Source organism: Scyliorhinus canicula, chromosome 8 (genome assembly GCF_902713615.1).
Source record: "Scyliorhinus canicula chromosome 8, sScyCan1.1, whole genome shotgun sequence".
In the NCBI taxonomy this organism is placed as follows: Eukaryota; Metazoa; Chordata; class Chondrichthyes; order Carcharhiniformes; family Scyliorhinidae; genus Scyliorhinus; species Scyliorhinus canicula.
In genome coordinates, this window is record NC_052153.1 from 132,033,669 (window position 1) to 132,060,398 (window position 26,730).

Below are 26,730 nucleotides of genomic sequence, written 5' to 3' on the forward strand. Positions count from 1 at the left end.
ATTACCCACAGTGCCTCATGGGTGCCCAGCTATGAGCTGCGAGATCTGTTTGAAATCTATTCCATTCAACACAGTGGGTGTGCCACACAACACTGAGGATATCCTCAATGTGAAGATGTCTCCACAAGGACTGTGCGGTGGTCACTCCTACTGATGCTGTATTGGACCGATGCATCTGCAGCAGGTTGGAGAGGATGAGGTCAAGTATGTTTTTACCTCTTGTTGGTTCTCTTGCCAGTTGCTGCAGTTATGTCTAGCAGTTTGTTTTCTAGGACCCAGCTAGCTCGGTATGTGGTGATACTACCGAGCCATTCTTGGTGATGGACGTTGAAGACCCCACCCAGGGTACATTCTGCGCCCGTGCCACCCTCTGTGCTTTTTCCAAGTTTCAACATGGAGGAGTACTGATTCATCAGCTGATGGTGGACAGTATGTGGCAATCTGCAGGTTGTTTCCCTGCGCATGTTTGACCTGGTGCCATGAGACTTCATGGTGTGCAAAATCGATGTTGAGGATGCCTCCTGACTGTATACCACTGTACTGCCACCTCTGCTGGGCCTGTAAGGTGAGTATAAATATATCCAGCTAATTGGAAACATCTGCCGCAAGTCCCCAGATGTCCGTAAGGAATACTTTGCACGGTCAATGGAGCTGGGTTTGCTGTTGTCGTTTCTGGTGGTCCGTCCGGTTTAATTCCTTTCTGTTTCCTTTGTAGCAGCTGAATACAACTTAAGCGGGCATTAAGGGTCAAGCACATTGCTGTGGGTCTGGAGTCACATTTATAGACCAGACCAGGTAAGAACAGCAGGATTCCTTTCCTAAAGGACATTAGTGACCCAGATGGGCTTTTATGACAATCAACAATGGTTTCATGGTCGTGATTAGACTTTTAATTCCAAAAGTTTTAATTGAGTTTTTAAATTCCACCATCTGCCACAGGGATTTGAACACTGGTTTCCAGAGCCTTACCCTGAGTCTCTGGATTACAAGTCAAGCGACAATACCACAGCTCCATCGCTTTTTCAGTGTTGTGATTTGCACTTAATCAACATCAGAAAACTATTAGAAGTGACTTTTAAAGATAAAAGTAACACAAACTGCATACCCACTTTTTAAAATATGGTACTGTTTATTGATAAAGTGTGGAATGTTTCAAATTGTATGGCATTTTTAAACCACAGTAAGTGATATCTGATGGCTGTAAAACAGACATTTTGAAGTCCTGGATCAATTTTGAATTTTCTTGTCTTTTCAATACTCGGGATAACAAGGAATATAATTTGGAGGTATTCCCTGTGACTGTGAATTGTTGATGGTGAAAATATTTAAATTGTTATCTTTGTTTTTAGAATTATATAGCTCTCAAGGTTGGTACCTGCACAGTAAGTATTGGTAGGATTTTCTTCTCTGCCCCTTTCCCACATGAATTGTGTAATATTCCCGTTGCAGGGTTGTTTCACTTCCATCAGACAAATAACAAAGCAGGGATACCAAAGTACAGGAAACCGAAGAGAGAATTTTGGAACAATATTTGTTTTCTAACATTATTGGTAATGGGATTTTGTCGGAGACCGATAATATCATCTTTGTAATTTTATTAAACCCTAGGGGCGAGTCTGAAAAGATTACAGCGAGTTCATAATGCACACTTTTTATTAATGTGCAAATCAGCCAGCAGGTTTTGGGAAAATGAGATACGCCATGAGTTGCAAATCTCCAAAACTCACTGGTCAGTTTATGGCACTCTGCCATTTGCTTTGGACAAACGTGTTACAATCCCCATAGAAACAGATAACTTTTTTAAAAACAGAATTTCCAATTTCCAGTGAATGGCTGAAAGAATCACACAACTAGATTTCATGTTTTGAGGCTCTTACTGTAACATAAACTAAAAGCAACATTAACTGAACAGTATTAGGCAGCTATTGGAAAAATCCCCAATTTTAATATTTTAAACAACTGAAAAATTTCCCTCTATGGTTATACTTTATTGATTCTATGATCTCTACCCCTTTATTCTCCAGTAACTAGACCTTCGGTGGTAGGCAAGGTAATGAAAAGGGTACTGAGTGATAGGATTTCTGAGCATCTGGAAAGACGCTGCTTGATTAGGGATAGTCAGCACGGATTTGTGAGGGGTAGGTCTTGCCTCACAAGTCTTATTGAATTCTTTGAGGAGGTGACCAAGCACATGAATGAAGGTAAAGCAGTGGATGTGGTGTACATGGATTTTAGTAAGGCATTTGATAAAGTTCCCCATGGTAGGCTTATGCAGAAAGTAAGGAGGCATTGGATAGTGGGGAATTTGGCCAGTTGGATAACGAACTGGCTAACCGAGTGGTGGTGGATGGTAAATATTCAGCCTGGAGCCCAGTTACCAGTGGCGTACCGCAGGGATCAGTTCTGGGTCCTCTGCTGTTTGTGATTTTCATTAATGACTTGGATGAGGGAGTTGAAGAGTGGGTCAGTAAATTTGCAGACGATACGAAGATTGGTGGAGTTGTGGATAGTCAGGAGGGCTGTTGTCGGCTGCAAAGAGACATAGGATGCAGAGCTGGGCTGAGAAGTGGCAGATTGAATTTAACCCTGAAAAGTGTGAAGTTGTCCATTTTGGAAGGACAAATATGAATGTGGAATACAGGGTTAACGGTAGGGTTCTTGGCAATGTGGAGGAGCAGAGAGATCTTGGGGCCTATGTTCCTAGATCTTTGAAAGTTGCCACTCAAGTGGATAGAGCTGTGCAGAAGGCCTATGGTGTGCTAGCGTTCATTAACAGAGGGATTGAATTTAAGAGCCGTGAGGTGATGATGCAGCTGTACAAAACCTTGGTAAGGCCACATTTGCAGTATTCTGTGCAGTTCTGGTCGCCTCATTTTAGGAACGATGTGGAAGCTTTGGAAAACGTGCAAAGGAGATTTACCAGGATGTTGCCTGGAATGGAGAGTAGGTCTTACGAGGAAAGGTTGAGGGTGCTCAGCCTTTGCTCATTAGAACGGTGAAGGATGAGGGGGCGACTTGATAGAGGTTTATAAGATGATCAGGGGAATAGATAGAGTAGACAGTCAGAGACTTTTTCCCCGAGTGGAACAAACCATTACAAGGGGACATAAAATTTAAGGTGAATGGTGGAAGATACAGGGGGGGATGTCAGAGGTAGGTTCTTTACCCAGAGAGCAGTGGGGGCATGGAATGCACTGCCTGTGGAAGTAGTTGAGTCAGAAACATTAGGGACCTTCAAGCGGCTATTGGATAGGCACATGGATTATGGTAGAATGATTGGGTGAAGATTAATTTGTTCTTAATCTAGGACAAAAGTTCGGCACAACATCGTGGGCCGAAGGGCCTGTTCCGTGCTGTATTTTTCTATATTCTTTTCTATAAAGTGATTTTATGGCTCCTTTTTCTTTTTTCAGTAAGATAACTTCTAATGCCTGTACTGACTTTCATGATATGGGTTGTTGCCGACTTCCTTCCCTCCAGCCAAAGCTGGGAAATCTTCCAGCTTCATTTAAACCCTTGTCACCGTGGGTTTTTTAATCTTAGGCATAAACTCCCACCCACAACCTGCCCCTATTTCTCTCTCTTGGATTCTTGCGGACTGACCCTATCCATGAGGTTCAGTGGTATTTTTAGGAAAGCCTGTAACCTGATCCTACACTGATTTCCTAAAGACCCCTTCCCTCTCAAAGTGAATCTCCATGTAACATGAGTCAATTCGGCTAATTAACTATCCTGCAGACCCAAACACCATTTTATCTTGGAATTTAAACACAATTTAAAGTAAAACAGTTTATAAAACCTGACGTTTCTAACTTCTCTCTCGGTCTTGGAGACTAATAGTCTATCCTGGGACTGCGGCAGTGCTGAGGGAACAGACAAGATGGAAAAACTAACTTGAACTAGTCCTTGCCAATCTACCTGTTGCCGATGCATCTATCCATGGATGTATCGATAGCAGTGATCACTGCACAGGCTTTGTGGAGACTACCGTCTTCAAATTGAGGATATCTGCCATAGTGTTGCGTGACACTACCACCCAGCTAAATAGGATAGATTTAGAACAGATTTAGCAACTCAAAACTGGGCACCCATGAGGCGCTGTGAATCATCAGCAACAGTAGCAGAATTGTACTTGACCGCAATCCGTAACCTCTTGGTCGGCATTTCCCCCACACTATCATGATCACCAAGCTGGGGGACTAACACTGGTTCAGTGAAGAGTGCAGGAGAGCATGCCAGGAGAAGCACCAGGTATACCTAAAAATGAGGTGTCAACCTGCTGAAGCAACAACACAGGACTACTTGCATGTCAAGCACCGTGTGATAGTGTGGTGATTGTGCCTTTAAGTTCAACACAGCAGAGTAAACGACACATGGCTTGGATGACCAATCGCGACTCGATAGGGGAACCAACCCAAGGGGAAGAGTTCTCTTAGGCAGAGGCATTCCAGAATTAGCTGCAGACTATGCTGTTCTTTCAGATCCTTGCAAATAAATCCTTTTGTTGTTCACTAATGAAGTCTCTGAAAGTGCATCATTACACAGTGAAGTGATCCCACAATAGATGGATCAGATCTAAGTTCTGCAGTGCTGCCACATCCAGTAGTGAACAGCGCTGGATAATTAAATAACTAACATGAGGAGGAAGTTCCACAAATATCCCCATCCTGACTGATCGATTTTTTTTTTGGGGAGGGAAAGAACATTACTCTTCACTGTTGATGTCATACCTAGCAAAATAGAATATGAAACGAAAATGAAATGAAAATCACTTATTGTCACAAGCAGGCTTCAAATTAACTTAGTGTGAAAAGCCCCTAGTCGCCACATTCCGCCGCCTGTTCGGGGAGGCTGGTACTGGAATATGGTTGTGGTTATTGTAGGTAATTCATCGCGGCTCCAGGAGATCCTCCGGGTAGAGTCCGAGGCCCAACCATCTTCAGCTGCTTTGCCAATCAATTTCCCTCCGCCATGTCAGAAACATTGCATGTTCACCGATGGTTGCATTCCTGACTCCTCAAGATACTGAAGCAGACTGCCCGCATACAACAAGACCTGGACAACATTCTGGCTTGGGCTGACAAGTGTCAAGTAACATTTCTGCCACATGCCTATCTCCAATAAGTCCTGAAAGACGTGCTGTTAGGTAATTTGGACATTCTAAATTCTCCCTCCTTGTACCTGAACAGGAATGTGGCGACTAGGGCTTTTTCACAGTAACTTCATTGCAGTGTTAATGTAAGCCTACTTGTGACAATAAATATTATTAAGAGACAATCCAACCATCTTCCCTTGACATTGTGAAATTGCCATTGCTTTGTCTCCCACTATCAACATTCTGGGAGCTGCCATTTCAGAACTGAACTGGACCAGCCGTATGAACACTGCGGCTACAAGCGTAGGTCCAGGCTGAGAATTCTGTGGCGAATAACTCGCCTCTGGACTTACCAAAGACTGTCCACCATCTACAAGGGACAAGTCATGCATGTGATGAAATACCCTGGGCCCGATTCTCCGCCCCCCACGACGGGTCGGAGAATAGCGGAGGGCCTTCCCGACATTTTTCCCCCCCTCCCGCTATTCTCCCCCCCCCAACTCCCGACACGAATCGCTGCCGCCGTTTTTTTACGGCCGGCAGCGATTCACAGCTGATAGATGGGCTGAAGTCCCAGCCCTTTACGCTGTTTTTACGAACGGCAAACACACCTGGTCTGGCCGTTCGTAAAAACGGCGGGAACAACTCGCTTTTTATAACCATGGCACCGATTGGCACGGCAGTACCACGGCCGTGCCAAGGGTGCCATGGGCCTGCGATCGGTGGGCACCGATCGCGGGCAGCGGGCCCGATGCCCGCGCACTATTTCTCCTTCCGCCGCCCCGCAGTATCCATTCGCGGGGCGGCTGAGGGGCATCCCGGCCCGCGCATGCGCGGGTTTCGCGCAAATACGCAATGACGTCAACCGCGCATGCGCGGGTTGGAGTCTTCCAATCCGCGCATGCGCGGCTGACGTCATATGACGCGTCAGCCGGCGCTAACTCCGGCAAGCGGGCTTAACGAAATTCGTTAAGCCCGTGATGCCGGAGCTTGCGGCGTCGGGCTGCTAGCCCCGACCGGGGACCAGAATCGGTTCCCGGTCGGGAAGGGGCGCGCTGGCGTCAAACCCGCCCGGGTTTGACGCCAGCCTTACGATTTCTCCCGTTTTGGGAGAATTGCGCCCCCTATAATTGCCTGGATGAGTGCAGCTCCAACAATACTCCAGACGCTCTATACCTTTCAGGACAAAGTTGCCGCTTGATTGGCATCCAATCCACCACTTTCAGCATCTACTCCATTGATGCACAGTGGCAGAAGTGTCTACCATCTCCAACATGCACTGTAGCAACCCTCCGAGGCTCATTTTGACAGTATCTTCCAAACTTGTGGGATGTCTCAACTAGAGAGGTACATACGAACAAGGAGCAGGAGAAAATTAGAATAGCTAAGAGAGTGCATGAAAAAGCTCTGGTGGGTGGAATAAGGAAAACCCAAAGGGCTGTTTTAAATATATAAAGAGGCAAGGGAATAACGAGGGAAAGAGTAAGGTCAGTTAGTGACCATATAGGTAATCTGTGAGTAGACCCGGAAGCTGTGGGTACAGTCCTCAATTAATACTTTGTGTCGGTCTTCACAATGGAAAAGGACAATGCAGGTGTAGATATCAGGATGGAGGACTGAAAGACTTCCAGTGATGGGGATGTGCAGAGTAGTCATGCATCTGTGTTCAGTTTTGGTTCACAAACTGTTCAGTTTTGATCACCTTGAAATAGGAAAGATCAATAAACTGGGGGGAGTGCGAAGAGATTTACAAGGATTACATAGATTACATAGAATTTACAGTGCAGGAGGCCATTCGGCCCATCGAGTCTGCACCGGCTCCTGGAAAGAGCACCCTACCCAACGTTAACACCTCCACCCTATCCCCATAACCCAGTAACCCCACCCAACACTAAGGGCAATTTTGGACACTAAGGGCAATTTATCATGGCCAATCCACCTAACCTGCACATCTTTGGACTGTGGGAGGAAACCGGAGCACCCGGAGGAAACCCACGCACACACGGGGAGGAAGTGCAGACTCCGCACAGACAGTGACCCAAGCCGGAATCGAACCTGGGACCCTGGAGCTGTGAAGCGATTGTGCTATCCACAACACTACCGTGCTGCCCCAAGAATGTTGCCAGGACTCGAGGGACTGGGTTGTAGGGAGAGATTGGACAGGCTGGCACTTTTTTCTTTGGAGCGTGGGAGACTGAGGGTGATTTTATAGAGCTGTATAAGATTATGAGAGGCATGGATATGGTGAATGCATTCCGCCTTTTTCCCAGGGTTGGGGAATTGAGAACTAAAAGGCATAGGTTTAAATTAAGGGGGGAAAGAATTAATGTGAATCTGAGGAGCAACGATTTTACACAGAGGGTGGTACGTATGTGGATAGAGCTGCCAGAGGAAGTGGTTGAGACAGGGACATTGACAATATTTAAAGGGCATTTGGAAAAATACATGGATATGAAAGGTTTTGAGAGATATGGGCCAAATGCAGGAAAATGGGGTTAGCTTACTTGGGCTTTTTAGTTGGCATGGACCATGTGGGCTGAAGGGCCTGTCTCAGTTCTGTTGATTCCATGATCAGGTGACTCTCCTACGAATGCGATAAATAGGCTCTTTCACCCAAAATAGCCTGCTGAAACAAGGAAAAAAGTATACCCTTACCCAAGCTAATAATAATACAAGAGACGATGCCGAACAACAGTAACCCCAGAGGCTGTAAGGAGACAAGAAATGGGAGAAACCAAAAGAAACAAATGACCAAGACGACAAACACATGAGGCGACGAAGCGCCGGCCACACCAGAGCGAGAAGGGCCAGCAAACCGTACAAGGGGTTCCCCCTCACAAGAGGGCGGATGGAGGTTGTTCCCCTCCAGGGAACTAAGAGAACATAGGGAAGAGACAAATAGAGGACCAGGAGAACTGGTCACAGCGCCAAAACGTAAGAAAAGTGGGCCTGCCAGAGGGATCGAAGGCAGAGACCCCACGGACTATGTGGCCCAGATGCTGGGAAGCATGGTGGGAAGGGACAGCTTCCCCAACCCACCAGAAATAGACCAAGCCCAAAACCCAAGGCTGGAGAACAGCAAGGGCGATAATCGCCAAAATGCACCGGTACCAGGTCTGGGAAAGAATCCTGCGCTGGGCTAGGCAGGCCAGGCCTGTAATTGGGAAGAACACCTGATCAGGATTTACTAAGACATTTGTGCAGACCTGGCAAGCGCCGGGCAGAGTTCAACAGGGCGAAGGCGGCCCTGAACATGTAAAGTCAAATTGGGGATGCTGGACCAGGCTAAACCCTGGGTCACATGCCAGGGCAGGGAGCATCGCTTCACGACATCTGCAGATGTGGATGTTTTTGTCCTGGAATACGGGCTGGAGAAACCGTAGCAGTGAGCTGATCACCCAAAGGGACTTTAATCAATCAGAGAAACACTTTACGCGGGACTGCACTGCCTTGCTTTGAAGATGGGAACTGAAGTGGAGGAAGGGGCGAGGGCAGTGGAGCACAGGAGAGGGCGAGGATGACGCAGGCGGGGAAACCAGATAGGGGGCAAAGGGTACACACGTAGCCGACCCCATGAGGGGACCCCACCAGGCTAGTGGGAAAGATAGCGAGGGGGGCTGCAGTATGCCCTCCACTGGGGAGAGAGCGCCTGGCAACGGGTGAGGGGGGGCAGAGAGAGACAGTCAGGGGAATAAACAAGGATAGGGGAGCAAGGGAAGGGACAGTGACAGGAGGGGGATGAAGGGGAGGGACAGTGACAGGAGGGGGATGAAAGGGCAAGTGGGGAGGGGAGATCTTTAGGGGAAACATAGTGACAAAGGTAATAATGGCATAGGCTGGCTACAACAGGCCAAATTTGGCAACTTGGAACATAAAGGCATCGTGAGCAGCCACTTTGGAGGGTCCCTAAATAAAAGGAAACCCCGGAGTGCAGGGATTCACCCACATGGCATACGCATAGTTGGTGGCCACGTTGGATGGACCCTGTCAAAGGGAAACACCAGAGGACAGGGGCCCGGCCTTGTGGTGAGAACACTGACCGTGGTCATCTTGGATGGCTCCCAAACAAAAGGAAACCCCGGAATGCAGGGGTGCATTCCCAAAGTAAGTATGGTTGATCCCGCAGGAGGGGGGTGGACAAAAGCCCCCCATCAGGATTGTCACCTGGAACGTCAGGGGCCTTGACGCCCAGTGAAAAGACGCCCACCTGAAAAGTATGAAAGCCGACATGCTTTTCCTCCAAGTGACACACCTGAGGGAGAAGGACCGACTGCGGGTAAGGAACGGCTGGGTGGGACAGAGCTACCATTCCTGTTATGGGATGAGAGCCTGGGGGTAGCCATACTGTTAAGTAAGAGGAGAATGTTTACTGTGATGAGGATGGTTATGGACCAGGGGGACAGTACATCATGGTTAGCAATGCCCTGGACGGGGTACCAGTGGTCCTGGTGAACCTGTATGCACCCAACTGGGATAACACGGAATTTATAAAGAAGACCATGGCGGAAATCCCCAATATCAACACACACCGACTTATCATTTGTGGGGTGGGGGGACACTTTAACTGAGTACAGGACTCAATGACGGACATGTCGAACCTCAAAACAGGAAAGACCTCTAATGTGACAAAAGAACTTGGCACATTTGTGGAGCAAATGGAGACAGTAGATCCGTGGTGGTACACTCTCCCAGGGGAGAAGGAGTTCTCCTTCTCCCAGATACATAACGTATACACCCGTATTGACTTTTTTGTAGTGGGCAAATCAGTGCCTCCAAGGATGGTAAGAGCGAAATACTCTGCGATCGTATTCTCCAACCATGCTCTACATTACATTGATGTGAGGTTGGAGACAGGCTATGCCCAACGCTTCCCATGGAGGTTGAACACGGCCCTCCTGGGCGATAAGGCTTGCTGTGAGAAAATATCACAGACCATAGATGAGTATATTACTGATAACCAGAATGGGAGGTCTCCTCCTCCACGCTCTGGGAGGTGCTGAAAGCTGTGATCGGGGTGAAATTATTGCTCACAAAGCACAAAGAGATAAGGAAGAGAGGGTGGCTAGGCAACAGCTAGTCGACTCCATACTGGAGGTAAAGCGGCGATACTCCGAGGCCCTCGCTGTCGAGCCCCTGACAGAGAGAAAGAAGCTACAATTGGACTTTGACCTGCTCTCCACAAGGAAAGCAGTGCACCTATCTCTATATATTTTTGTAGCCTCCTTATGTCCTCTTCAGAATTTACTTTCCTACCTAATTTGTGTCATCAGCAAATTTGGCACCATCCCTTCAATCCTTCATTGAAGTCATGTGTGTATGTATGTGTATGTAGCACTGATCCCTGTGGCAGACCACTTGCCAACCTGAAGAAGACCCATTTATGCATACTGTCTGCTTCCTGTTAGCCAGCCAATCTTCTATCCATACCAATATGTTTAGCTCACAAGGCTAAATCGCTGGCTTACCAAGCAGGCCAGCAGCACGGTTCGATTCCCGTACCAGCCTCCCCGGACAGGTGCCGGAATGTGGCGACTAGGGGCTTTTCACAGTAACTTCATTGAAGCCTACTCGTGACAATAAGCGATTTTCATTTCATTTTTCATTTTTCATATGTTACCCCTAATAACATAAGCTTTTATTTTCTGCAGTGATCTTTGATGTAAGGGGCTGGTTTAGCTCACTGGGCTAAATTGCTGGCTTTTAAAGCAGACCAAGCAGGCTAGCAGCTCGGTTCGATTCCCGTACCAGCCTCCCCGGACAGGTGCCGGAATGTGGCAACTAGGGGCTTTTCACAGTAACTTCATTGAAGCCTACTCGTGACAATAAGCGATTTTCATTTCATTTCATTTTCATGTGACACTTTATCAAATGCCTTCTGGAAATCTAAGTACAGTGTATCCACCAGTTCCAATCTCGCCACAGCACAGATGACTTCCTCAAAGAACTCCAATAAGTTGGTTAAACATGATTTCCCATTCACAAGGTCATGTTGGCTCTTCCTAGTTAGTTTGAGCTTAATCAAGTTTCCCTACGACCAATGTCAGACTATCAGGCATGTATTTCCCCGCTCTCTGTCTCCCTCCCTTTTTGCTATCTTCCAATCTAATGGGACCTTCTGCGAATCCAAAGAGTTTTAGAAAATTAAATTACATCAACTGTCTTTATTAAATTAAAATTAAATTACATCAACTGTCTTACTACAAACTTTTAAAGACCCAAGATGAAGTCCATCAGGACCTGGGCTCTTATCAGCCACAGCTCTAACAATTTACTCAGTATATTCCTCGGGATAGAGGATTGGCTAACTGGCAGAAGGCAGAGAATGGGGCTAAAGGGGTCTTTTTCAGGATGGCAGCCAGTAACTAGTGGTGTGCCTCAGGGGTCTGAGCTGGGATCACAACATTTCACAATATACATTAATGATCTGGAAGAAGGAACTGAAGGTAATGTTGCTTAGTTTGCAGATGATACAAAGATCTGTAGAGAGACAGATAGTAAGGGGGTTGCAGAAGGATTTGGACAAGCTAGGAGAGTGGGCAATGAAGTGACAAATGAAATACAATGTGGAAAAGTGTGAGGTTATGCACTTTGGAAAGAGGAATTTAGGCATAGACTATTTTCTAAATCGGGAAATGCTTAGAAAATCAGAGGAAATCGGAAGCACAAAGGGATTTGGGAGTTTTTGTTCACGATTCTGTTAAGGTTAATGTGCAGGTTCAGTAGGCAGTTAGGAAGGCAAATGCAGGAAGGGTCCAAGTGGTGAAAATGAATATTCTGCCGAGGTTCTTGTTTATCTTTCGGGCTCTCCCGATCTTGATACCAAAGGCCTTTTTTCAGAAAGTGGACACGATCATCTCTGACTTTGCATGGGTGGGGAAGGTGCCGAGGGTTGGGAGGACCCTGCTAGAGGCAGAAGCAGCAGGGGCGATTGGCATTGCTGAACCTGCTTCATTATTATTGGGTGCCGAATGTGGACAAGGTGCAGTGGTGGTGGAAAGGGATAGAGTGGGTTAAGATGGAGGAGGAATCTTGTAAGGGGTCTAGTTTGAGGGCTAGAGTGACGATGGCTTTGACAATGGCTCCGAGTGGATATTCAGGGAGCCGAGTGGTGCAGTTCACGATGAAGATATGGAATCAGCTGAGCAGGCATTTTAGGATGGAAGTGATGTCGGTGCTAACGCCGCTGTGCGAGAATCATGGGTTTGAGCTGGGGGGATGGTAGTGTATATAGAAAGTGGAGGGAAGTGGGGCAGGTCAAGGTGAGGGATTTGTATTTGGAGGAAGGGTACGCCAGTCTGGAGGACCTAAGGGAGAGAGTAGAGCTGCTGAGGGGTTGTGATTTTGGGTATCTGCAAGTGGTAACATCCTCTCTACGTCCACTCTATCCAGGCCTTGCAGTATCCTGTAAGTTTCAATAAGATCCCCACTCATCGTTCTAAACTCCAACAAGTACAGACCCAGAGTCCAAAATCGTTCCTCATACGACAAGTTCTTCATTCCAGCGATCATTCTTGTGAAACTCCTCTGGACCCTTTCCAAGGCCAGCACATCCTTCCTTAGATATGGGGCCCAAAACTGTTCACAATACTCCAAATGAGATCTGACCAGAGCCTTATATAGCCTCAGAAGTACATCCCTGGTCTGGTATTCTAGCCCTCTTGACATTAATGCTAACATTGCATTTGCCTTCCTTTTATTAAAAAACATATTTTAAACTTGTATAAAAGCAGGTTACAGCAAGTAAATACCCCGGGAAACAGACTTCCCAACAATAAGCTATACAGTCTGTACAGATTTTTCCACTTTTATACCCCCCCATCACCCACGCCCCACCGACGAATAGCTCCTCAAACACAGTCACAAACATCCCCCACCTTTTCTCAAACTCCCCCGCTGAACTCCTTAACTCCTATCTTCTCTAACCGCAGTAAGTCGTACTAACAGAAAATTTGTGATTTTAACTGTCTGGACTCTTCCAGTCAATGGCAGCGGCTAAACATCCCACCTCTTAAAATCCTCTTTTAGTCCCTCCATTCAGATTCTCTAGATTTAGCTTGTGCAACTAGGCCCAACTATTTGCCCAACTATTCACTACATGTATCCCGAAGTATCAGAAACTTGCTCCGACCAGTCAAAACGGCAACTTCTCCAAACTCTTCCCCTGCACCCACGCGCTGCCCTGGAATACTTGGCTTTTAGCCCATGTTGAGCTTATACCCCGAGAACAAGCCAAACTCCACCAATATCCTTATGATGCTATGGAAGCTTTCCACCATGTTTGTAATGTGCAACAAAAGGTCGTCTGGATTCAGGGAGACCCGATGCTCAATTACCCCCACCCCTCACCATACCCCTCCACCCCCTGGAGATACAGAAGTGCCATTACCAGAAGCTCGTTGGCCAAAGCGAAAAGCAACGGAGACAGCGGACATCCCTGACCCATTCTCCGGTGCAGACCAAAATACCCCGAGCTAACATTGTTCGGACACACACTCACCGCCCTATATAGAACATAGAGTGCAGAAGGAGGCCATTTGTCCCATCGAGTCTGCACCGACCCAGTTAAGCCCTCACTTCCACTCTATCCCCGTAACCCAATAACCCCTCCCAACCTTTTTTGGTCACTAAGGGCAATTTATCATGGCCAATCCACCTAACCTGCACGTCTTTGGACCTAGCCCAATCTAAGAAACCCCGCCCAAACCCAAACCACCCCAACACCTCAAAGAAATACACTCATTCAACCCGGTCAAGCGCTTTCTCCGCATCTATAAGCACTTCCATTTCCTGGACCCCCAGGGGCATCATGATCACATTCAACAGCCTTCTAATGTTCGCCGGCAGCTGCCGTCCTTTCATGTACCCCGTTTGTTCTTCGCCTATCATCTCTGGTACATAGTCATCTATAAGTTATGCAAGCGCCTTCGCCAGAACTTCGCATCCACGTTTAATAGTGATATCGGGGCTAATGATCCACGTTCCTCTTGGTCCTTATCCTTTTTTAAAATAAGCAAAATTGAAGCCTGAAATAATGTGGGTGGGCGCTCCTCCGACTCATTATACATTTCCAACTAGTAGGGGTCCCAATTCCGTGCCAAACACTTTATAAAACTTGTCCGAACCTGGGGCCTTCCTGGACTGCCTTGTATCCACGCACCCAGTTCTTCCTCCCAACCCCCCCACCACCAGCTGGACGGGGTGCCCAATGCCTCCACCTTCCACCTCCTCGACCACTAGGAAATCCAGTCCATCCAATACCGCTTCACGCCTTCATCTCCCACCGGAGGCTACAAGCTATACAGCCTGCGGTAAAAGGCCTCAAATGCCCCATTTATCTCCCCCGACTCGGGGACCAACATCCCTGGAGATTGAATCTTCAGGCAAGACAGAGGAGTGGGTAAAAGAGGAGGAGGCATTGCATTATTAGTTAAATGTGGCAGTTACTACAATAAGAAGAAATGATGTCTTGGAAGGGAGCATCAAATGAAGCTTTGTGGGTCGAGCTCAGGAATAAAACAGGGACAGCCCCATTGCTAGGTGTTTATTATAGACCCCCAGATGGTTGGCGGTAAATTGAGGAGCAAATATGTCCTCAATTCGTGGCGGGGTGTAAAAATAATAAGAGGGTATTTATATTGGGTGATTTCAACTTTCTCAAAATTAATTGGGATTGCCATCATGTTAAAGGCTTGGATGGAGTTGAGTTCTTAAAATTTATAGAGGGGAACTATTTAACTCTATGTAGAGGATCCCACAAGGGATGGTGCAGTGCTGGACTTAATTCTGGGGATAGGAGCTGGACCAGGTGGTTGATGTGCTGGTGGGGGAGGATTTTGGTGATCGCAACCACAACGTTTTTCGATTTAAATTCGTTATAGGCAAATAAATAGTCAAGTTGCAAAAAATGATTTTGGATTGGGAGAAGAGTAGATTTGAAGGCAGAACCTGGCCAAGGTAGACTGGAAAGAGTTACTTGTGGGGAACTCTACAGAAGGGCCGTGGGGGCATTCAAAGGTGAAATGGGGGGGGGGGGGGGGGGGGGGTACAGGCCCAATATGTTCCCTCTAGGATAATAGGAAGGTGTAACAAATCTAGAGAACCAAGGATGACCAGAGACGTTCAGGATAGGTTGAGAAGGAAAAGAGGCTTTTGACAAGTATAAGAGGAGCAAGTCTGCAGAGGCATGAGTACAGAAAGTGCAGGATGGAGCTTTTTTAGGAGAGCAAATAGGACGTGAGAAAGCTCTTGCTGGTAAAAGTAGGGAAAATCCAAGATATAAAAGTATATCAATGGGAAAAGGATGACCAGGGAAAGAGGAGGGCTCATTAAGGACCAAAGGGGAAATCTGTGGGTGGAGCCAGAGGACATTGGTAGGGTGTTGAACAAATATTTTGCATCTGTCTTCACCCAAGAGAATGAGGAGGTAGTTATGGAACTTGGAGAGCGAGATTGTGAAGTTCTTGAGCAAATTGTCATAGGGAGTGACAAGGTATTGGCAGGCTTAAAAGTGGACAAATCTGAAGGTCCGGATGAATTTGTGTCCCAGACTGCTTGGGAGGTGAAGGAGGAGATTGCAGGGGCTCTGACCCAGATCTCCACGGGTCAACCCCTCCCATTCACTCCATAATCCCTAGCAATTCCTTTGTCGTCTTCGGGGGCATGACCTGGTGTACATTCGGATCCAGAACCATATTGAAATCCCCGCATCCCTCCACTATTCTGCCCCTCACTTCACTTCCGTTACCTAGCCTACCTGCTAGCAGGGTGACCCCCCACCCAAGGCAGAAGTTTCTTCCCCCACCCCCAAAGCATCCTGCCTCCCTCTCTGCCCATTCAATCTATGTGCCCCCCCCAAACTCCTCCCACCCCTCCCCAGTGCTGTCCTCCAAAGACCCCATATTTTATTATACACCCAACACTGCTCCCAACGCTGGGAGGGTAAGAAGTTACAACATTTCTGGCAGATAACTAACTAACTTAGTAGGCAATGTAAACAAAGCCAAACACAATAACCCGGCACAAACATAAACAGTTCCCTTTCCTGAGTAGAGCACCTCTTGTCTGTTTCACAGGTGAATCCATCCAAGTTCCATTATTCTCAAAAGACCCCAGTCCATAGTCTCTTAGGAACTTACTCACCTCTGGTGTATCAAAGAAGTGTTCATGTCCTTCATATGTGACCCACAAACGAGTAGGGTGCAGCACCCCGAACCTCACTCTAGAGGGCCGCTTTGACCACATTGAACGTGATCCGCCACTTGTCCAGCTCCGCTTCCAGATCCTGATAGATGTGAACCGCATGTCCTTCCCAGGTGCACTCTATCGTCTCTTTTGCCCAACGTAGGATCTCCTCCTTATCCAGGTATCGATGTAGCTGCACAGCACAATGATCAACATCGGCAGTTGGATCCCTTCGGGCAGCCCCACAATCCTGAGATTCTGCCTCCTCGAACGATTGTTTAGGTAGTCCACCTCCCTCAACTTTTTCTAGCTCTCTGCCGTCAACAACATTTCTGCCTCCAACGAGTCCAAATGATCCTCGTGGTCGACCAACGACTCCTCCAATTTTTGGAGCCACACATCCTGCACGTCCAGACTCTGTTCCACTTGCTCTAGGGCAGTCCGGATCGGCTCTGGCACCGTTGCCAAGTCACCTGAGGCCGCCTTCCTCTGTTGCTGGAATTCAGCCGTCAAAAACTCCACTTGAAATGGAAATGAAAAATGAAAATCGCTTATTGTCACAAGTAGGCTTCAAATGAAGTTACTGCACAGTTGACCATTGTGTGGGCAACAACGCCACAGAGCTCTTCGCCATTATTTCCCCTGCCGCACCTCGAGAGTCCTCCTGGTCTGACTGTTGCCCATTGTTTGTTGCACTCATAGAATTTAAAGTGCATAAGGAGGCCATTCGGCCCATCGAGTCTACACCGGCTCTTGGAAAGAGCACCCTTCCCAAGGCCCACACCTCCACCCAACACCAAGGACAATTTTGGACACTAAGGGCAATTTAACATGGCCAATCCACCCAACCTGCACATCTTTGGACTGTAGGAGGAAACCGAAGCACCCGGAGGAAACCCACGCACACACGGGGAGGATGTGCAGACTCCACACAGACAGTGACCCAAGCCGGAATCGAACCTGGGACCATGGAGCTGTGAAACAATTGTGCTATCCACAATGCTACCGTGCTGCCCAACTCCTCGTTTGATAGGCCTTCGACATTCCCTACTCAAAGGAGAATTGCTAATTCTCAATGTCATAACATTCATGGCTATGGGCCAAGTGCTGGCAAATGGGATTATGTAGGCAGGTCAGGTATTTTTCATGCATCGTGCGGACTTGATGGGCCAAAGGGCCTCTTTTGCGCTGTAATATTCTGACTGTTCCTACTTTATCCACCTGCGTAACACCCCACAAAACGGGTGGAAAGGACTAAAGAATCTAACTTCGGGCAGGCACCACCTAATGGGCAATAGCTCACTACATGGCCGCCATCGGAAGTCTGCAGGAAAAGCTTTATTGACGCATGCTGCAGGATGCCCCACTGAAGCAAGATATGGCCCAGTACATACTTTTTCCTTGGTCTATTTGTATTTAAAACTCCTTGGGCTGGATTCTCCGGTCGCCGACGTCAAAATCTCGTTTGGTGACTGGCCAGAGAATTTGGGTTACCGTCCAAATCGGGAGTGGTGCTGCTTTTGCGATGCTCCGCCCCCTCCGCCGCACCACGTATCGATGACCTCAGGACGTTACTTGAGCCCCCCCCCCGGTGCTCCGTCCCCGACCGGCCGAGTTCCTGACGGCGTGTGATACATGTGGTCTCACCCGTTGGGAACTGCGGACTCAGCCCTGCGCCGCCACAGTCTGGGTAGGGTCAATCCGCAGGCCGGGGGGTGGGGGGGGAAACGGGACATTATTCGGGGCTGGGGACACTATAGGGAGGGGGGTGGTCCGGGGACATGTGAGCCGGCTGAAATGGGGGGGGGGGGGGGGGGGGGGGGGGGGCGGAGAATCTATTTCGCAGGCTGGCTTCGTGAGTGGCCGGCGCCATGTTGTACGGCGCGGCCTTTGCAGGCCGCCTGCGTGCGCATGCGCAGCCACAGACCCGCCAATCCTCCAGGGCGTATCAGCAGCTAGAGCCGGGTGCTCTATGCTGCCTTGCTGCTAGCCCCCAGCAAAACGGAGGATCAGTGACCGTTTTGCGCCATTCTTTCTGCCGTAAAACACTGCCGTTCCCACGCCGGCATGGGGACATAGCCTCACAATCGGGGAATCCAGCCTCTTATTCTTTGGGTAACCAGTTGTCCCAGTTCCCATAAAAGCATTGGGAAGTATGCTCACACATTTGCATTAGTATCAAATGTAAAATATTGTGAATTGTGAATCTTTAGTTTATTTTCCTGTCTTTTTTTTCAGATTTGCTATCCAGAATAGACTTAGAGGAACTTATGAAGAAAGATGAACCACCTCTTAAGTTTCCTCAAACACTTGATGAATTTGAATATTCTTTTAATGAAAGTAAGTCCGAAATTATGTCTCTCGATAAAATGTTATATCATTTAAACTGCATCTGTTGTTTTCTATTTTCTAAGTATTTGTTAATAATTGGCCTTTTTGGCATAAACCAAAAAAAAGCAGAAAGGGAAAACCAGTGATTTTTTTTGCAGACATTTGTCAACATGGTTCTGGAATCAAAAGTTAGGAGATTATCAAAATGATTGGTAAAACACCTTGCTGCTGTATATTTTGTTTATGCCCCTGCAGATGGATGAAATGTGAAGTTACCAATCATAGTTTTGAAGAATCGGGACTTTTCACGAATAGTGATTGAGGGAACAGTCAAGTAATTTAACATTATGAAAGATGTTCAAGGATAAGTCGTGAAAGATTGATTTGAGACAAATTGCGAAATGAGAAGTCACAGGGCTAGGGATTATCCATATAAGGGGGACATTTAGATGCGTTCAGAGAGTTGTTGGAAAGTGATCATTGAGGCAAAGATTTTAAGCTATTATTTAAAAAGGAATTTGATCAAAAGAAAAATAGAAGAAAAGCATGAAAAGAGAAACATGAGGAAATGGGCAGAGAATAGGATTTGAGCATAGTCCTAGTTGTGCAGTTAGTACTGTAAAATAAGCTCAATTGTGATGTATTACATAGTGTGTATTTTTTTTAATATTTGCTATAAATCTAAATGAATGAAGATGGGCTACTTTGGCCATATTTTGTGTATTTCAGGAGCATAGAGCTCTTTGTGGCTCCTCTCTAGATTAGGCATACATATTAAAGGACAAAAGAAACCATGGATTGCCAAAATTGAATTTTTCTTTCTAGTTTACTCTGCTGCAACAAAGACTGTTTCACCTAAATGGATATAGTAACTGGTTCCATTTGTAAATTGGAATTTATTTCCCCAAAGTTTTCAGTTGACTGTCATCAAATTGTGGCTTTAAAAATTTCTGGACTGCAAGGATGAATTAACATGGTAAAAAATAAACTAGCCTTGCTGTCCATTGCCTGACATGATGGTTGTTCCCCATTTGCTGCAAATCCTAGTCAGTAGGAATGACTGTTTCACAAACTGATATATCTAACCTCTTTCCACCACACCTTCCACCATGACCTCAGGTACTCAATGTGAAAAGTTTCTGAACTGAGGCCATTTGCATCACTCACACTGCCGTTGCCTTCTCTGATTATTTTCTTTTGCTTAATTCCCTGTCTGACCTCCAGTTTCTTCTGTCTTTTCCCCACCCTCGCCATACAAATTTTCCTATAATCCTTATCAAACTAATTGAGACTGACCACCTGCTCCATCCATCTAATATTTATTTTGTACCCAAACAACAAGCACCTACTCTTCAGAGAACAAACCACCTGTCTCTTTCTTATCTTCATCCTTTCCTTTATTCCCCCTAGAAGTCTTAAAATGAGCTGTCTCACACTCCATTTCCTCTTGAGTCCTTGCACGTGTAATTGGTTCCAAAATCAGTGTCTATCTTTCCCTGACCTCCATGTTTGAATCCTTCCAAAGAGGTTTCTGCCACTGTCACAGCATTGAAATAGCTCTTGTCAGAGTCACGAATGAAATCCTGTGTAACTGAGACAATGGTAAACCAACCCCCATCTTTCTCAAACTGGCTGTTGGGTCCAGAACAGGGGGTTGGGGAGAGGGACGGGGTGGATGAGGTGCGCAGCTTCTGTTGGTGATTTGCTATTTCCATTTACACCTCTAGACCCATCTTTTTGTTTCTTTACTTGTCCCATTACCATCGCCTTTTGCTGTGCATAATCACCCCTGCCTCTCCCCCTATAACATACTTTCCTTTTCATTTTCCCACTTTCTCTGCCTGTGTACTTATTTGAAATCTGTTAAATCTCTGACTTTCTCTAATTCTGACAAGAAACCATTGACCTAACACTCTTTCTCCCTCCACAGATGCTGCCTGACCTGAGTATTTCCAGTGTTTTTTTGTTTTTGTTTGTAAAAGTTTGGTGCGGTAAACAAGCAGACGTTGGAAGTATGAAGAATTGTGAGTGAATGTGAATTGGGAAAGAGCAAATGCGCAATTGATGATGCTCCAGTATCATAGACGGGATGGACATGAACTCACACTTGGGCTTCCTTCAGAACAGCTGTCTTGGGCTGCACTGAATGGAATTTGTAGGTGCACCAAACCAAGTTGCTGCTGGTTCTTATTTTTAAGGTTGCAGGTCCACGAGCACCCTGGGAGTTAACCATCTTCCTGACTTTGGGTGAGAATGAATTTTGTTCCTAAAGTGTGGGCTAGTGTCCCGACGTGGCTGCTTAAATGACCAGGAATTGCTAAGAAATGGCTTGTGGAACTGCACAATGGAATTACAAGTATTTAAAATCAATTTTCTTTCTGTCGATTTGAATAATGCAGATTGTGGGACAATATAAGTGTTTAAAATTATGAAAGAATGGAATAGGTGGGTAGAAGCAGACTATTTCAGTAGTTGAGAAGCCAACCAACTAGAGTAATAGACATAGACATAGAACATACAGTGCAGAAGGAGGCCATTTGGCCCATCGAGTCTGCACCGACGCACCCAAGCCCTCATTTCCACCCTATCCCCGTAACCCAATAACCCCATCTAACCTTTTTTTGGTCACTAAGGGCAATTTAGCATAGCCAATCCACCTAACCTGCACGTCTTTGGACTGTGGGAGGAAACCGGAGCACCCGGAGGAAACCCACGCAGACACTGGGAGAACGTGCAGACTCCAAACAGACAGTGACCCAGCAGGGAATCGAACCTGGGACCCTGGCGCTGTGAAACCACAGTGCTACCCACCTGTGCTACCGTGCTGCCCTTCAATGGGTGATGGATACCAGATTATAAATGCAAGGGATTCGAGTAAAGGATAGGCGAAACCTCTTCATAGATTGTACGTTTGTGGAATTCACTTTCAGGGTTAGTGATTGAAGCAGACACTATAATCAAAGTTCAAAATTGGATTGGATGAAGGAAAAGTGGATGAAGATACATGGGAGCAGAATGGGTAAATGTGACTAGAGCTATATGATCATGTGTAGGGTGAGTTTTGCTATATCTTAATGATTTCTGATGGAGATCATTCAGGTCAGAGATAGATGATGTTTCCATTGTGGGGGAGAGCAAAACTGGGGGCCATATAATATAAGACAGTCACTAATAAATCCAAGACCGAATTTAGTTTAAACTTACACAGAGTGGTGAGAATGTGGAATATGCTACCACAAGTAGTAGTTGAGGCCCATATTAGGGGTGATTTAAGGGAAATTGGATAAGCACGAGGAAGAAAGGAATAGAAAGTTATACTGATAGAGTAGGATGGAGATGGGTGAGAGGAGGCTCCTTGTCAAAAAGGAATTTGCTGCAAGTGTGAAATTGATTAAGTTAGTGGTCTGAGATCGTAAATACTAATACTTCTGTGTTTTGTACACGTAACTCCATACCTCTGATGTTTCATGTGGCACCCCCCACCACCTCTCACTGGCTGACCCAGCTAGGTTGGCTTTTGTCAAATACCATGACTTAAGAAGCTAATATCTTACAAGGATGCCTTACACTTACCAGTCAATAGAACCTGGGTGGGATTCTCCATTGACCGATGTTGAAATCGGGAAATGTGATTTGGCTGAGAATAGCTTCCAGCGCCAAAATCGCGGCAAGCGTCAATCTGACGCCACATCGCGATTCTCCGTCACCCCTAAAATTGCGTAAATGCGCCGCGCAGAGTTTAAACTCCGTTTGCATCTCATTAGTAGGCCCACCTGCAGTTCTCCGCCTCAGATGGGCTGAGTTCCCCAAGGTGTGGTCCATGTGTGCTCTCAAATTTTGAACCTGGCGTGATGGCTGCTGAAAGAGAGAGGAGGGAGGACACAGAGAAGAGTTACTGCGGGCTGCCGGCCCGGACGCTGGCCGGGGGGGCGGGGAGAAGAACAGGCAGGAGGGCCGCATGGGACTGGGGCGGTGCCCGAGCACTGACTGCCATTATGGCTACTATCTTGCTGCACACCCACTGACCACCCACCCTGGCCCTGCATAGTGACCCCAGCCGTATGGGTGCCACCACCTCCTGCCCCCCGCCCAAACAATGGCCACTTGCTGGCGGATCACCCACGGCTGCCCCCAGCGAGGGCAGTGTCAACCAACAGTACACCTGGCATCAGGGACAGGCGCCAGGGCTTGAGGTCCTCATGGTGCCGGCCACCGACGGGGCACAGGGAGTGGGGATAGGTGGGGGGGGGGGGGGGACATGAGGGGGCTGAGCCTGCAGTGCCAACTGGGGCCTCTCGGCAATCCCTGACATATTCAAGAGCCCCACCCCAGCTGAGGGGTTGGCTCCTGGTGACGGTGGTTACCCGCTGCCGGCAGTGCCTGAGAAAACCTATCTGGAGGCCATAGACTGATGTGGAGACCCGTTACAACAATGCCCAAACAGCGACCAGAAGTGTGATCGAGCAGTGCTACGGCCTCCTGAAGATGCGGTTCAGGTGCCTGGACCGTTCTGACGGGGCCCTCCTGTATGATGCTGAGAGGGTCGCCACATAGTGGCGGCCTGCTGCACCCTTCACAACATCGCACAGCAGAGGGGTGATGTGCTGGAGGAGGAGGATGAGGAGGAAGGGCAGGCCTCGTCAGACGAGGAGAATACGAGGGAGGGGGAGGATGGACAGGACATGGGGCCCAGGCAGGCAGAGGAGGCACCACAACGTGTGCGCCAGTGCCAATGTGCACGGGATGCTCTGATCACCTCCAGGTTTACCGACTGTGGGGGGGTTGTTGGCCAGGGGCACGAGCACCACATACCCCCTCCCTCACCCCCACCACTATGGGGTGGGGCCCCTGAGTTGGCAGTAACAGTGGGTCTGGTCCATGGAATGGAGTGTGATGACAACCCGCTCTGCGATGACCCCTGGTGCTCCGCATCATTTGACAACATCTGACTCATACCCACGGTTGCACCGTCCACCTGGGCGATCCCTGCATGCGGGCTGGCCATTCCGTCACACCAAATCACTGGGGTGGCGGTGGTGGGGACGGTCGGAGGAGTGAGGGGAGGAGTGTGGGATGCACGGGCCACCCACAGGGCCTTCACCATCCCCCCCCCCCTTCTCCCCTTCTCTCAGACCCATTAGACAGAGCACCAAGGCAGGTTGTAATGGTGTTAACAGGTGTTTATTATGAGCAAATATTTACAGATTTGTGCCCTAGCCCCTATGACTAAACTGTGCCCTCGACCCATGGCAACTTAACTGGTGTCTAACTTCCTGGCCTTGCGGGCCCTAATGCTACGTCTAGGTGGTTCCCCAGTCGGTACAGCAGGAGTGGAGGTGGTCTGCTGTGATTACCGATGTGCGATGAGGGTCTTTGTTGGCTGGTGTCTTCTGGGGCGACCTGACCCCTGGGTGGGCCCGGCTGTTGCTCGGGTGTTGTGGGTGACGTGGTGGCGCCCTGTTCTGCCCGCAGCCCACCAGATGCGCCAGGGACAGGCGGGGGCAGAGGGCGGGAGGGGAGTGTCTTGATCCACTACAGTTTGCCTACCGCTGCAACAAGTCCACAGCAGACGCCATCTCCATGGCCCTGCACTCTACCCTGGAACACCTAGATAACAAAGACACCTATGTCAGACTCCTATTTATCGACTACAGCTCAGCCTTCAATGCCATCATTCCTACGAAACTCATCTCCAAACTCCGTGGCCTTGGCCTCGGCTCCTCCCTCTGCGACTGGATCCTGAACTTTCTAACCCACTGACCACAATCATTAAAGATAGGCAACAACACATCCTACACGATCATCCTCAACACCGGTGCTCCACAAGGCTGTGTCCTCAGCCCCCTACTATACTCCTTGTACACCAATGACTGTGGCCAAATTACCGTCCAACTCGATTTTCAAATTTGCTGATGACACCGCCGTAGTGGGTCGGATTTCAAACAATGACGTGACAGAGTATAGGAATGAGATAGAGAATCTTGTGAACTGGTGCGATGACAATAATCTCTCCCTCAATGTCAACAAAATGAAGGAGATTATCATCGACTTTTAGGAAACGTAGTGGAGAACGTGCCCCTGTCTACATCAATGGGAACGAAGTAGAATGGATCGAAAGTTTCAATTTTTTAGGTGTACAGATCACCAACAGCCTGTCTTGGTCCCCCCATGCCGACACGATAGTTAAGAAAGCCCACCAACGACTCTACTTTCTCAGAAGACTGAGGAAATTTGGCATGTCAGCTACGACCCTCACCAACTTCTACAGATGCACCATAGAACGCATTCTTTCTGGTTGTATCACAACGTGGTATGGAGCCTGCTTTACCCAAGAACCGCAGGAACTACAAAAGGTTGTGAATGTAGCCCAGTCCATCACGCAAACCAGCCTCCCATCCATCGACTCTATCTATAATTCCCGCTGCCTCAGAAAGGCAGCCAACATAATTAAGTACTCCACGCACCCTGAACATATTCACCTCATTCCGTCAGGAAAAGATACCAAAGTTTGAGATCACGTACCAACCGACTCAACAGCTTCTTCCCTACTGCCATCAGACTTTTGAATGGACCTACCTTGTATTAAGTTGATCTTTTCTCTACACCTTGCTATAACTGTAACATTATATACTGCAGTCTCTCCTTCCTTCCTGATGTACAGTATGCATTGTTTGTACAGCATGCAAGAAACAATACTTTTCAGTGTATACTAATACATGTGACAATAATAAATCAAATCAAAGGGGGTCCGAGGTGCTGAGGTATTCTGGTGCTCACCGGCACACGCCCCATCACCCCGTCCTCCCTCTGGGTGCCCGATGGTCCCCGGGCTACTTCATGGGATGGGGGTGCTAGCTGGGCCATCCCCTGAGGCTCCCTTGCCGCTACCAGTCCTGGAGGCCCCCTCTGGTCTCGGCCAGGGTCCGCATGCTTATGGCTATGGAGCACAAGGAGTAGACCATCTCCGTCAGGGGCTGCGCCACATCACGCTGCGACTGTGCCACCACCATCAGTCAGTGACTGCCCCATCTCCCTCTGTGGACTGGGCAACCTCCCTTCGTGTCTGTGCCACGCTGGCCAGCGCCTGGGCAATGCTGCCGATGTCGGCTCTGGAGCTGCGGATGGACTCACTTTGGAGCATCCGCGATGCTGAGGAGGTCGTGAATAACACATTTAGCGAGTTGGTCACACCGCAGGTGAAAGTTTCTGAGGGAGATAGCAAATGGGTGACCAAAAGACAGAGCAAGAGTAGGAAGGCAGTGCAGGTGTCCCCTGCGGTCATCTCCCTGCAAAACAGATATACCGCTTTGGATACTGTTGGGGGAGATGGCTCACCAGGGGAAGGCAGCAGCAAGGTTCATGGCACCGTGGCTGGCTCTGCTGCACAGCAGGGCAGGAAGAAAAATGGCAGGGCTATAGTGATAGGGGACTCGATCACAAGGGGAATAGACAGGCGGTTCTGTGGACGCAATCGAGACTCCAGGATGGCATGTTGCCTCCCTGGTGCAAGGATCTCGGAGCGGTTGCAGGACATTCTGGGGGGGAGGGTGAACAGCCAGCTGTCGTGGTGCACATAGGCACCAACCATATAGGTAAAAAACGGGATGAGGTCCTCCAAGCGGAATTCAGGGAGTTAGGAGTTAAACTAAAAAGTAGGACCTCAAAGGTAGTAATCTCAGGATTGCTAGCAGTGCCACGAGCTAGTCAGAGTAGGAATGTCAGGATAGATAGGATGAATGCGTGGCTCGAGAGATGGTGCAAGAGGGAGGGATTCAAATTCTTGGGGCATTGGGACCGGTTCTGGGGAGGTGGGACCAGTAGAAACCAGACGGTCTGCACCTGGGCAGGACTGGAGCCGATGTCCTAGGGGGGGGTGTTTGCTAGAGCTGTTGGGGAGGGTTTAAACTAATGTGGCAGGGGGATGGGAACCGACGCAGGAAGTTGGAAGGTAGTAAAACAGGGACAGAAGCAAAAGGAAGTAAGGGGAAAAGTGCAAGGCAGAGAAGACATAGTCAAAAATCAAAAAGGGCGACAATACAAGGTACAGTGACTTGAGGGGAGCTCAGTGAATAGGCCCAGTAATACTAAAAGGAATAAAACTGGAGATGTTAAGATTCAAAACA

The 26,730-nt window shown here is 48.0% G+C and overlaps 1 protein-coding gene across 1 annotated transcript in view; it reads left to right on the forward strand.

The window, feature by feature from the left end:
- fam172a (family with sequence similarity 172 member A) overlaps positions 1–26,730 on the forward strand; it is an 820,821-nt gene that overhangs the window by 22,006 nt on the left and 772,085 nt on the right. The window contains 2 exon segments of the mRNA XM_038805269.1: positions 1,350–1,382; positions 18,515–18,616. Coding sequence (XP_038661197.1) covers positions 1,350–1,382; positions 18,515–18,616 — 135 coding nt within the window.